This window comes from Camelina sativa, chromosome 1 (assembly GCF_030686135.1).
Source record: "Camelina sativa cultivar CO46 ecotype springtype chromosome 1, ASM3068613v1".
In the NCBI taxonomy this organism is placed as follows: domain Eukaryota; kingdom Viridiplantae; phylum Streptophyta; class Magnoliopsida; order Brassicales; family Brassicaceae; genus Camelina; species Camelina sativa.
This window is the reverse complement of record NC_141880.1, coordinates 14,368,471-14,381,459: the sequence shown is the minus strand read 5'-3', so window position 1 is coordinate 14,381,459 and position 12,989 is coordinate 14,368,471. Positions and strand designations below refer to the sequence as shown.

At 36.5% G+C, this 12,989-nt stretch overlaps 2 protein-coding genes across 8 annotated transcripts; one reads left to right on the top strand and one right to left on the bottom strand.

Annotated features, from left to right (window-relative positions):
* Positions 1 to 246: 246 nt before the first annotated feature.
* On the bottom strand, positions 247 to 2,942 carry LOC104791707 (uncharacterized). 7 transcript variants are annotated; one of them, XM_087458743.1, is made up of 5 exons: positions 2,610 to 2,930; positions 1,900 to 2,061; positions 1,693 to 1,750; positions 1,297 to 1,589; positions 247 to 1,196 (listed from the first exon to the last, which is right to left on the bottom strand). In XM_087458743.1, the coding sequence occupies exons 2-5, from the start codon at positions 1,930 to 1,932 to the stop codon at positions 486 to 488; spliced, it is 1,095 nt and encodes a 364-aa protein (XP_087314869.1). In that variant the 5' UTR covers positions 1,933 to 2,061; positions 2,610 to 2,930; the 3' UTR covers positions 247 to 485. The 7 variants fall into 7 exon arrangements, with proteins under 7 accessions (XP_087314869.1, XP_087314892.1, XP_087314881.1 ...); XM_087458766.1 differs by having other exon boundaries at positions 1,693 to 1,797; positions 2,610 to 2,888; XM_087458755.1 differs by lacking the exon at positions 2,610 to 2,930 and adding an exon at positions 2,220 to 2,430.
* A 6,933-nt stretch (positions 2,943 to 9,875) lies between these two features.
* On the top strand, positions 9,876 to 12,960 carry LOC147949922 (transcription factor ABORTED MICROSPORES-like). The gene is made up of 9 exons (XM_087458715.1): positions 9,876 to 10,200; positions 10,476 to 10,592; positions 10,708 to 10,875; positions 10,961 to 11,033; positions 11,115 to 11,183; positions 11,262 to 11,879; positions 11,967 to 12,221; positions 12,325 to 12,501; positions 12,593 to 12,960. The coding sequence occupies exons 2-9, from the start codon at positions 10,492 to 10,494 to the stop codon at positions 12,845 to 12,847; spliced, it is 1,716 nt and encodes a 571-aa protein (XP_087314841.1). The 5' UTR covers positions 9,876 to 10,200; positions 10,476 to 10,491; the 3' UTR covers positions 12,848 to 12,960.
* Positions 12,961 to 12,989: the final 29 nt, after the last annotated feature.

Genomic DNA, 12,989 nt, shown 5'->3' with positions numbered 1-12,989 from the left:
AATTAGGTTTTCACAATAAGCTATTTCTTTGAATTTCCCTTATATTTAGTTTATTTAAAAAATCTCATTTGTCGAAAGCTGAAATGCCATGGAAGAAAAGAAAATATGAATCAACATAAAGATGGTAAATAAGGTTCCAGTCCAAAACAAACTCTCATTTCTCTAGAAAACATACGGCACAATAATTCATATATCTACTTGTACATATTAGCAGTGTATTAAATATCAGAAATAAAACAACACATGTGAATAAGAACAAATTGTTTTATTGATGTCAGAGAAAACAAAAAGGGACAAAGTAATATATTATCACCAAAAAGAATTAAACAAGAAAATAATACCTTTGGTGAATAATTCACCTTAATATGACTCAGATCAGGTTTAGACTATTAGAAAACATCTTTATATCAAACATAAACTAAACACTCTGTATTAATTAATCTTCTGGAGTATTTGGTGTAGTTTACTTCTTGTATTAACAAACATCACAGAAGCTCATCAAGAAACGTCTTCCCTTTATATTTCTCAACCTTAAATCCCACCTCCTCCATCCGCAACCGCTCTGTCTCGAGCTCAGCCAGCTCTGCTTTCATCTCCTCGACCCTCGACCTCGCTTCCGCTACTTCCTTCTCAATCCGAGCCAAATCAGCCTCCTGAATCTCCATTTCTTGTTTCTTAGACCTCACCAATCCTTCTTGCCTCACTTTCTCTGAGTCTGTGTTTTCTTGATACTGAGCAAACTCCTCAAGAACTGAACGCATCCAGCCAACGTCGATGTTCACGGACTCTAAGTCCTTGAGAACCGCGACCATCTCTTTTACTTTTAGTTCGGTCAACTGACCAACCGGGGTAGACCTAAGTTCTTGCATCAATGTGCATAGACACTCTAGGTATCGGGATCGCATTGATGCTGATTCTAGCCTGCAGTTTGCGGCTATGTCTCCACGTTTGTCGAGGATTGACCGTAGGATTGTGGAAACACCTGAGTTCACACGGTATTTTCCAACTGAAACACACGAGTCTGACATTACTGATATAAGGTCTAGCTCTACTCCGTCCTCCTCATCATCATCATCATTGGTGCATGATCTTGGAGGGCTTACGACATTGAAGACAGTAATCTCACTTGCTGTGTCATTCTTGCCACTGTGTACATGTTCTCGAGGTCTTGGTGATACAGTTTTGGTATGATCAGCCTGAACAATATCAAAACAAAAGAGAACATGGTAAGATGACACTGCAAGCTTGTAAGACTCCACTTAAATAATACCTTAGAGAGGCGTAATTAAGGCATACCATGCTGTTTGGGGATAGAGGAACCGTTCGTGATGGCTTCTCTGGCTTACGGTTGAAAGAATCATGCTGACCGTTGAGGTCAATAGAGATTTCATCAGAGGATAGAGATGGTAACGATTTGTTCGTTTCTGGAATTGCTGTCTTCTTCACAGCTACTGGTGAAGGTCTTGACTGACGAACCTTTGGGGAATTAGCAGCACCGTTCTGATAGTTCCTTGTATTCAAAGGTGACGGTGGCTGTGACTCTGTCTTTTTCTTACCGAAACTCCCCGGGAGGCTAAGAATCGCTGAACCTGTAATAAACAATGCAAGAATAAGAAAAAGAAAGGATACAACTTTCGCACAAGCAAAAAAAGCTAACAAAGCCTTGATCAACTGTAAGAACAAGCAACCCACCATGAATTATCCTTAAAGCAAATACATAAAAGAAGGGCAAAGACTCAACAAGCTGCATCTACAGATCGATAAGCAAAACGTATGATGAACACTTCAATTAGTAGCCTATTAAGAATCAGGCAATTCCATCACAACAAAAGCATTGCCAAGGCATAACACTTAAAGATTAACAGATCAAAAACATAGTGTGAGGACAGATAAAAGTACCTTGCTTCTTTGAATGCTTCTTCCCACGGGCATGAGAAATCTTCTCTAAACAATCAGAAGCACATTCATGGAAAGGGTTTGCAAAATATCGACAATCCGGGTGAGCTTTCCGATTGGCATCCATGGCTTAAACCAATATACAGATTCAATCAGAATCAACAACTGAAAACAAACAACCAAAAACAAGAAGCTTATATCAGCATGAATTGCAAAAACAAAAGGAGACAAGCTCTAAGAAGTAACAATTAACAAATATGGCCTTTCAAGTTGAACAAAGTCAAATTCAGGGGGTATATGTAAAAAAGGTCAAGACTTTACACCTCAAATTCAACAACTCCACACACAATACAATAGGATTCACATCTGGTTTCCACCAAAAAGAGAAGCAAAGAAGACAACTTTACCAAAACATATACATAAATAAAAACTATGGTACCAAAAAGATCCCCACAAACAATAACTCGAATCAAACAAATTAAATAAAAAAAAAAAAAAAAAAAAAAAGAGAAAACTTTTTTTTAGTTTGGAAAACATCGTTTTCTCTTTGAATTTAATGATAGATAAAGCAGAGAGACCCACAACAAATCTCTTTGTAACCATAACAATAATAAAGCACCGATTTTTACGATCAAAAGGTCCAAACTTTAATCACCCATTTGCATTTACACACATAGAAGTATACAGAGAGAGATGGAGAGAGAGAGAGGTACCAGGATACTAGGAATAAGGAAGAGAAAGGTCTTGAGTGGAAGAGAAATAGAGTTTTTTCTCTTGTACTATATAAGAAGAAGAGGGAGGTGTATGATCTGTCTTTGCATAACAAATTTGATTTGACCGGAAACCTTATAGAGAATATAAAGAAAGAATAGTTGAAGATTCGACTAGATTGACCATTAAATGGGGGAGGAGGAGAATGGAGGTAGATGTAGCAATCAATCAAAGGGGCTTCCAGAAGTTGACAACTAAAAAACGAGAGAAGGGAAATGAATAAAGAAAAGAAACTTCTCTTTCTCTTTTTGTCTTAGTTTCACACCTACTAAATTAATTAACCGACTTTTTTTACTCACGTGTACCTTCTTATTTATGTTTTCTCTTTGGTTTCAAGTTTAAACTTTTCATCTTATAGTAAAATTGTTGGTTTAATTTGTAGTTAGGTAAAACACGAGTGGAGTGGAATAATGTATAAATGATAAACAAAAAAAAAATACTTTACTAAAAAACTGAAATCTTATGAGACAGTTTTTTTGTGCAATCTTTAAATAAATAAATGGATCACTTAATCAATTTCGGGTATTTTTTTTCGTTTACACTACTGTGTTAACCGAGTGGCTTTTACCTTTACTTTACAGTTCAAATTTCATTTTAAATGTTTGATCTATAGATAGTAGTAGTGCAGTACATACATATATCTTTGTTGATTACTAGTGCTTATTTCATTTCAACAAAAAAATAGGATGTAATCACTTATTGGACTGTTCTATTTACCGTCATGAAAACGATAACAAAATCAGTTAATGTATTAGGGATGTTATTGAATGTGAGAATTTAATAGTAGAATATAAACGAATTAATATATATATATATATGTATATATAATTTTTAGTGTTATTTAATTATGTATTTTACATTATCAATTTTTTTCAATTAAATGGTTTTTAAATTATTTTAAATATTAGTTAAGATAGTTTTTAATGATAATATATATCATTTGAAAATAATTTAATAGAAAACTAAACAAAAGACGTGAATAACCAATTCTCACCTTATATGCTCTCTCATATATGAATATAATTCATTTATTGTTTTTAATTCTATATATTTTTTAATTCCATTCAATTTTCTAAATTCAAATACTGAATATGACCATATATAGTTAGTGAAGACCACTCAAAAAATGGTTGCACTGACCCTGAATTATTTTTCGTAAGGAAAAAACTTGATTTGTTACATGATGGTTTTTCAAAATTTTTAGACCCATAACATCAAACAAGACCGTGTCTACATAGATCATTCTCCTAGTCACCACCTTAATGCATGTTAGGATCCCACGTAGGGAATCAAAAATGGCATAAAAGAACAGATCAAAATACTCTTTACTATATTTGGTTCTGATTTGTGACTTGATATATCATGGTTTTTTTTTAGTAGTTTTTAACCATGATATAAAGAGTCTTTTAGAGTATTTTGATTTATTTTCTAAGATATTTTTGAGTCATTATAGGTTTTTTAGGATTTTGGTACGGATAGGGCGAAATAGAGCAATTTGGATCGTTTTGGAGCATTTAACCGGAGGAAATCAATTTGGAGTCTGATCCTATGAAGAGCATCGACCGACACCAAAGAAGCATCGGTCGACACCAAGCTGATCCGACATAAGACTTCAAAATTGGAAGTTTTACAAAGTTGCCCGAAGTTTTCAATATTTGCATCATTGGTCCCTGGACGTGTTTTAGGACATATAAATAGTATTTTTAGGTTTTAGAAACCCTTCAAATTTTATTCTATCAAGTTTTATTTTTCTACGACCCTGTGAGATTTTGAGAGCTTTTGGGAGAGAGATCTGAACTACTTTGAGAGAAGAATTCTTGAACTCCCTCTTTACTCTTTTAATTTCAATTGCTTAATATTCAGAATTATGTTTTGTTCTTCATTGAAAATGTCTGAGTAGTTTGCTTGTTAGGTTCAGGGTTTTTCACAGGGATTTTATGAATTATTAGATCTGTTTATTTAGGATTCTTTACCTTTCTTGATCTTCATCATATGTTGTTCTTAATGCTAGATCTTTAATTAGCCATCTGGATTTAGATCTTAGGATTATTGATTGATATGAGAATATAATTGATTTTCCTGATAAAACCTTTTGATGAGCAAAATTACTTCTTGCAAAAAGATTTGATTTAGTAATTTTGTGAACTTATCTAAACTTGATTTTATTGCTGGTTTTTAACTTGAATTTTGCAAAGAGATTTGACTACTCAGACATATTCAATGAAGAATAGCTTTCTGACTTGAAGCATAGAGAATGTCCTGCGAGTTCTCAATTCTGGTCAAGTGTGGGCTCGGTCGTGGAGGGGTGTCGTCCAACACTGATGGTGTGTCGATCGACATTGTGCCTGTTGCTCGTGTAGCAGAAACTTTTTCAACAGAAAAAGTCTGTCCATCAATGGTAGGAACTCTCCTCAGCTTTTGCATCTCAAAGTTCATACTTAAACCCTCTACATTCAGTGTTATGTGTCCCTTCTGTACATCTATGACAGAACCAGCTGTAGCCAAGAAAGATCTTCCTAAGATGAGAGGGTCTTTAGGCTCTTTATCATACTTCAGCATCACAAAGTCAGTGGGAATCATGAAGTTTCCAACCTTAATTAGAATATCCTCTAAGGCACCTTCAGGAATTCTTTTGGATCTATCAGCTAAGATAAGATCAATCTGAGTTGGCTTGAACTCTGTCATCCCTAGTTTCACAGCAACAAAATGTGACATCAAGTTAATACTAGAGCCTAGATCACAAAGTGAGTGAGCAAACCGTTCTGCAGAGATAAAGCAATCAAGTGCAAAGCTTCCAGGATTTGGTAATTTCTCTGCAACTCTACACTGAATTATTGCACTCACTTCCTTAGAGACAACCACATCATGCTTTCTCTCCTTCTTCCTCTGTGGAGGCTGGTTCAAAAGAATTGCACTGACATCCTTGGTAAGTAGTGCTCCTTCCTCAGGGCTCAAACTATTTGATACCTTTCTCTTCACATACCGCATAAGAGGTGGTGAAAGCTTAACTACATCAATCAAAGGCATCTCAATCATCACCTTGTCCATCATTGCCTTACATCTAGCTTCCTCCATCTCTTGCTTAGACTTTCTTGGCTTAGGAAAAGGAATCTTAGGTTGGTATACCCTCTCAACTGCTGGAACCTGAGATTTTGCAACTTCGGGTTCTGTCTGAGAGGGGTGTCGACCGACACCCAGGTGGTGTCGATCGACACCTTCATCTGAAGCCGACAGATTTTGCGATTTCTCTCCCTTTTATGCAGAAACAATTTCACCATCATCTTCACCTCTCACTGATATGGCATTAAAAGAATGTTTAGGATTTGACTCAGTTCTCCCAGGGAGAAATCCCTCTTGCCTCTTGACGGATCCAGCTGTTTGAATAACTTGATTCTCTAGCTTCTTGACATGATTGTTTAAAGCATCTATCTTCTCATTTAGCTCAGTGTAGACATTGTCGATTTTGCCATTGAATGTCACTGTCATATTCTCTTGTCCCTGAAGAAGTTGATCAAGCATGGCCTCTATTATACTCTCAGAAGAAGTCTTAGGAGGAGGAGATTGATAAGATGAGTTCCCATAGGTTCTTGTATAGCCATTGTTTTGTTGCTGCTTCTGGTAATCTGGGCTAGGAGTGTACCTTGTAAAGTTCCCACTGTAAGGCTTGTTGTTTTGCTGATTACCGAATCTCTGAACCTGATTCCCATATACAAAGTTGACATCTGCTTCTTCATTCTCAGACTCAGGTTGTGGCTCAAATGATTCAACTTCAGCAGCAAAGTGAACTGATTTCTTAGCAACCAGGAGATTATGAACTGAATCAAGCTTAGCATTAACAGAAGCTAGCTGGTTTGAATCAAATCCTCAATGCAATCTCTTCCTTTCAGTATCGGCTCTCTTAGTGCTATTGATGGAAGCCAAATTCTCAATCAAAGCTTCAGCATCTTCTGGAAATCTTGTCTTGAAGTTTTCATGGCTTGCAACATCCAAAGCTAGCTGATATTCCCAGTCAATTCCTCTGAAAAAGATACTCAACAGCTGCACCCTTGAAAAACCATGGTGTGGACAGTCCCTCTGATAGGCTTTGAATCTCACCCAAGCTGCCTTGAAAGCCTCATCTGGTCTTTGTTTGAAGGAGGACAACTTGACTCTTAGCTCATCTGACATGACATCATCATAAAAGTAGTTGAGAAAAGCCACCTTCACTTGTTGCCAAGAGGTCAAAGAACGGGTTGGCAACTGTTTCAACCATTGGGATGCTTCTCCTGCAAGTGAATATGGGAAAAGCTTGAAGTAGATGTAGTCTTCAGTCACACCATTGGCCTTGATACTGGTCACCAAGTCTTCAAAATGCTCAATATGGTCCAAAGCCTACTCATTTGGCAGGTTAGAGAAAGGTCTTTGTCCAACCAGCTGGAAGTATGCAGGCTTTAGCTCAAAATCATTCCTAGGGAATGGGGGTGGAACAATTGCAGAGCGGTTTTCATACATCAAATCAGCTATGTTGAAGTCTGCAATAGTCCTGATCAGATCCCGGTTTTGATCCTGTCTTCGAACCGGGTTGTGGACATGGTTGGCAGCTCCACGTCCCTCTGCTGGAAGGGGGTGTCGACCGATACCCTGTTGGTGTCGATCGACACCATCGGCCTGTTCGTCAACTACCAGAATTTGCTCGTTTCCGACAGCAGCCAGCTCATTGACATCAACAGCTTCAGCATTAACATTCCCTTCTGCATCAAGCTTTTGGCCCTGCTCATTGCGCAAATGGCCCTCTTGATCCCTCAAAGCACCATCCTCATCACGAACCAAAATAATTGGGTTAACCATCTTCAAGGATTTGGCTGCTTTTCTGTTCTCACGCTCAAGTTTTCCCAACTCTTGGTTTGAAAGCTTCACAGTAGGAGCAGTCTTGTTGCTTCTTGTGTGAGGTCTTGGAGGCATGCACCTGAAACACGCAAGAGAAAAGAAAACAAAAGCGTGTAAGTTTCAAATAAAAACAAAAATTTAGACAAAATTAAAAACTCAAATCTAATGGTAGATCAAAGAGTCCCCGACAACGGCGCCAAAATTGGATATGCTCAAATTAAACCCTAGAGCTACTCTCTCAAATTAAGAGGTCATTGCAGTACTTAGGGGTCGAATTCCACAAGGACTCAAGATCAAACACAATGGATTATAGAGTTTTATGATTACGCTAAACAAGAAGGTTTAAACTAATAAAAGCAATACAGAAGTATTAAAATAAAACTGTTGTGAATTCAAGGGATTTAAAAGCTAGGTCCAGGGAATTTCTCAGGAAATTACAAAATTTAATCAATAATTAAATAGGATATAAACAATTAAAATCAGATCTAGAACTCTAAACAATTTTGTAAAATAAATCAGCTCTCACTGCAAATATTATCTAAGTTTCAAAACCCGACAATCCAAATCTCTTTGCAAAATTCAAGTTAAAAACCAGCAATAAAATCAAGTTTAGATAAGTTCACAAAATTACTAAATCAAATCTCTTTGCAAGAAGTAATTTTGCTCATCAAAAGGTTTTATCATGAAAATCAATTATATTCTCATATCAATCAATAATCCTAAGATCTAAATCCATATGGCTAATCAAAGATCTAGCATTAAGAACAACCTATGGTGAAGATCAAGAAAGGTAAAGAATCCTAAATAAACAGATCTAATAATTCATAAAATCCCTGTGAAAAACCATGAACCTAACAAACAAACTACTCAGACATATTCAATGAAGAACAAAACATAATTCTGAATAATAAGCAATTGAAATTAAAAGAGTAAAGAGGGAGTTCAAGAATTCTTCTCTCAAGGTAGTTCATATCTCTCTCCCAAAAGCTCTCAAAATCTCATAGGGTTGCAGAAAAATAAAACTTGATAGAATAAAACTTAAGGGTTTCTAAAACCTAAAAATACTATTTATATGTCCTAAAACACGTCCAAGGACCAATAATGCAAATATGAAAAACTTCGGGCAACTTTGTAAAACTTCCAATTTTGAAGTCTTATGTCGGATCAGCTTGGTGTCGATTGATGCTCCTTTGGTGTCGGTCGATGCTCTTCATAGGATCAGACTCCAAAATGATTTCCTCCGGTTAAATGCTCCAAAACGATCCAAATTGCTCCATTTCACCCCATCTGTGCCAAAATCCTAGAAAACCTGTAAAGACTCAAAAACATCCTAGAAAACAAATCAAAAAACTCTAAAAGACTTCTTATATTATGGTTAAAAACTACAAAAACCATGATATATCATCACTCATAAAACTTAACAATGTTTGTTATCTTGCACATATATTAGTAAGTCCTCTGTAGTATAATTTTGAGAACAAATAACATTCTCTATATATATAGATAAGTTTTTATATTTTGTAATTCATCAGTAAAGTATATCAAAACTTTCCACATAAAAGGAATTATTGTTTCGTTTATTTGGATAATATCATGACATACGCTACGACTGTAACTCAAATCTCCAAAATAGAAATTGTATACTCCTGAAATCAAATTCTAAATCTATTATATATGATATTAGTCATATGTCATAAATCTATCATATGTAGTTAGTCATAGACTCATATGATATATATATTGAAGAGGAACATACGTCGGACTATGGGAGTGGTTTTCTTACGTAATCGGAATTTTAGCTTCATGAAAGGTGGACAGTTGGATCTATGGATATTAATTAGGAGACAAAACTAGCTCATCTTTGCTCCTCGAATAACAATAAAACAATATTTACGTGAATAATATAATTTCTTTCTTATTATTAATTGTTTTCATAGAATAATTAATCACTTCTATTGTCACTTTATATGTCTACCCACAATTATTTTTGTAATTTTATTTTTGATCAATTCATATAAAATAACATATAAGGCTTTCTTTCTTTTTCTTGTTTTTTGTTAAAATGCGATTACATATTTACGAAAATAAGGAGGATCCGAAGAGAACTAATAAAACTGAGCAATGAAAATAACAAAGAATGAAACGGAAAAAAAGAGAGAAAAGAAAAGGGATAAAATAGTAGTTGAGACACCGAAAGAAGAATGCATAACCTAAACGGAACGAAGTGAGAAGCTCTCAACAAAGTTAGTTAGGGTTTTACACGTTATCTTAGCTCATGCAAATCTGCCCCTTTCATCATTCTAATTTTTCTTTATAATATATACTTTTCTTATAATGTATTTGTTTATAAATTAATACATTCCATATAATATATACATGATCGTCATGCATGTCCTGCACTTTACCTACCAAAGCCATAAAAAAAGTTCTCATAAGAGAGAAGAGAGAAGAAATCAGAACTCATATATATAAGTAAAGTTTTGTGGTGACTTTATTGTTACATGAAAAAGCTCAACCTTGTATGGAAGTAATTAGCTGCTACCTATTCATTCTTCTACTTGTTCTTCTTCTTTCTTGCAATCTTTTGCTACCTCTTCGGCTTTCTCTTGTCAAGTTTTCAGCAGTCACAAGATTTTTGAGGAGCCTTGTTTCTTCCTAGAATCTTGTGTAAGTTCTTGTTGGCATATTTTCCTCATGATATTTTAGTTCAATAATTCATGAGAAATGATTCATTTATCTCTTACACAAGATTTAAACCAATCTTATGAGAAGATTTCATATTGGTTAGAGTTTGAAGAGACACTTTATACGATTTTTGGATAGGAGCCAAGGTAGCAGAATCCTTAATTAGTTCTATGCCAATGCATGTATATATCAGGTTTGACAGAATTTTGTGGTTTTGTCGACATTATAATATATAAGGCTTTATTTGATCTATGCAGTAATCAGTTTGAGAGAATGGAGAGTAATATGCAGAACTTCTTGGAGAAATTGAGGCCTCTTGTTGGTGAAAGAGCTTGGGACTATTGTGTTCTTTGGAGACTAAACGAAGACCAAAGGTTGATTTGATTTTTTTTTTTTTTTTGGAGTTTCTCTCTCTCTCTCTCTCTCTCTCTATTTATCTTTCTTTCTCTTTCGTCACATCTATTGTTATTTTGGTTTTGGAGGAGACAGGTTTGTAAAGTGGATAGGATGTTGTTGTGGTGGGACAGAACTCATAACGGAGAATGGAACCGAAGAGTTTAGCTTCGGAGGTTGTAGGGATGTTATGTTTCACCATCCTCGTACCAAATCTTGTGAATCTCTTTCCCATCTTCCTTCTTCAATCCCTCTCGACTCCGGGTATGATCATAAACAAGCTACACATCCGTATGTATTCTTACAGAAGAGTTATCTAGAGACATAAGAAAAATGGACTTTGATGTAGGATATATGCGGAGACACTTCTGACTAACCAGACCGTTTGGTTGAGTGAGAGCTCAGAACCAAGTTTTATGCAGGTATTTTTGTATTTTCGGAGTTTTGAGTTATCACAATCGCATGAACAGCTAGTCTTAAATTTTCAGTCTTCTTGAATTCAGGAAACGATCTGTACGAGGGTTTTGATTCCTATATCGGGAGGACTAGTGGAGCTCTTTGCGACCAGACATGTATGTTTATGTCTCTTAATTATGTCAATTTTATTGGTTTTAAAACTGTGGTGGTTTGTGATGATGTTTGATATATAGGTCGCTGAAGATCAGAACGTGGTGGATTTTGTAATGGGACATTGCAACATGCTGATTGATGAAACTGTAACGATCAACATGATGGCAGCGGACGAGGTTGAATCAAAGCCGTATGGGATGTTGTCTGGTGAAATCCATCAAAAGAGTTCCAAGGATGAAGACATTATGAATCTCCCGTCGTCGTACGATATCTCTGCAGATCAAATCCGTCTCAATTTCTTGCCTCAGATGAGTGATTACGAGGCACAACAGCACTTGAAGATGAAGAGTGACTATCATCAACAAGCCTTAGGGTATCTCCCGGAGAATAGTAATAAGGAGATGATGGGTTTGAACCCATTTAACACTATGGCAGACGATGGGATTCCAGTGATGGGCGAGCCTAGCTTGCTTGTGAACGAACAGCAAGTAGGTAACGATAAGGAAATGAATGAGAACGGTAGGTTGGATTCAGGGTCGGATTGCAGCGACCAGATTGATGATGAAGATGATCCAAAGTACAAGAAGAAGTCAGGGAAAGGATCTCAAGCTAAGAACCTGATGGCTGAGAGACGGAGGAGAAAAAAGCTAAACGATAGGCTTTACGCTCTCCGGTCACTTGTTCCCACGATCACCAAGGTATATTCTATCTGCAGTTATCCTCTCGGGGGTTTGTTTCTTGGTTTCTTGTTTGTTTTTCTGAAACCAGTTTTTGTGGCATGGAAGTTGGATAGGGCGTCAATCCTTGGTGACGCGATCAACTACGTTAAGGAGTTGCAGAATGAAGCAAAGGAGCTTCAAGACGAGCTTGAAGAGAATTCAGAGACTGAGGATGGATCTAATAGGCAGCAAGGAGGGATGAGCCTAAATGGGACTGTGGTAACTGGGTTTCACCCGGGGCTTTCATGTAACTCCAACGTTCCTAACGTGAAACAAGATGTTGATCTTGATAATTCCAATGATAAAGGGCAAGAAATGGAGGTTAGAGCATTATAAGAAGAAACTAACTCTCACCTTTCTTCTATATTGAACTCTGAAATCACATTTTCATGCTATCGGTTTATGTTGGGTTGGGGGGTTTCAGCCGCAGGTGGATGTGGCTCAGCTAGATGGCAGAGAGTTTTTCGTAAAGGTGATTTGCGAATACAAACCAGGAGGCTTCACAAGGCTAATGGAGGCACTGGATTCTCTGGGACTGGAGGTTACGAATGCTAACACGACTCGCTACCTCAGCCTTGTCTCCAATGTCTTCAAAGTCGAGGTATGATTGATCTAAAGGACCTGCGGAATGAAGAAACAAAAACCAAACAAAATATACAAAAACTAAATGTTTCTTTATTCCCATGTTACAGAAAAATGATAACGAGATGGTGCAAGCTGAACACGTAAGGAACTCGTTGCTAGAAATAACCCGGAACACATCTAGAGGATGGCATGATGATCAGATGGCGACCGGTTCTATGCAAAACGAAAAGACCGAAGTTGATTTTCAACACTATGATGATCACCAGCATCATCATCACCCGTTTGATCATCAGATGAATCAAAGCACTCATCATCATCACCACCACCAACACCAACACATCAACCCTTACCACAACCAATAAGGACAATCCCCAAAGCTATAACATGTTGTCATATCAGAATTTCTACAAGTTAAAGAAACATACAAGCTTTGATTCGAAGAAGAAAGAATAAATAAGAGATGCCAGTTCGAGAACGTTTTCTGTGTACCAGATATAAATCAAG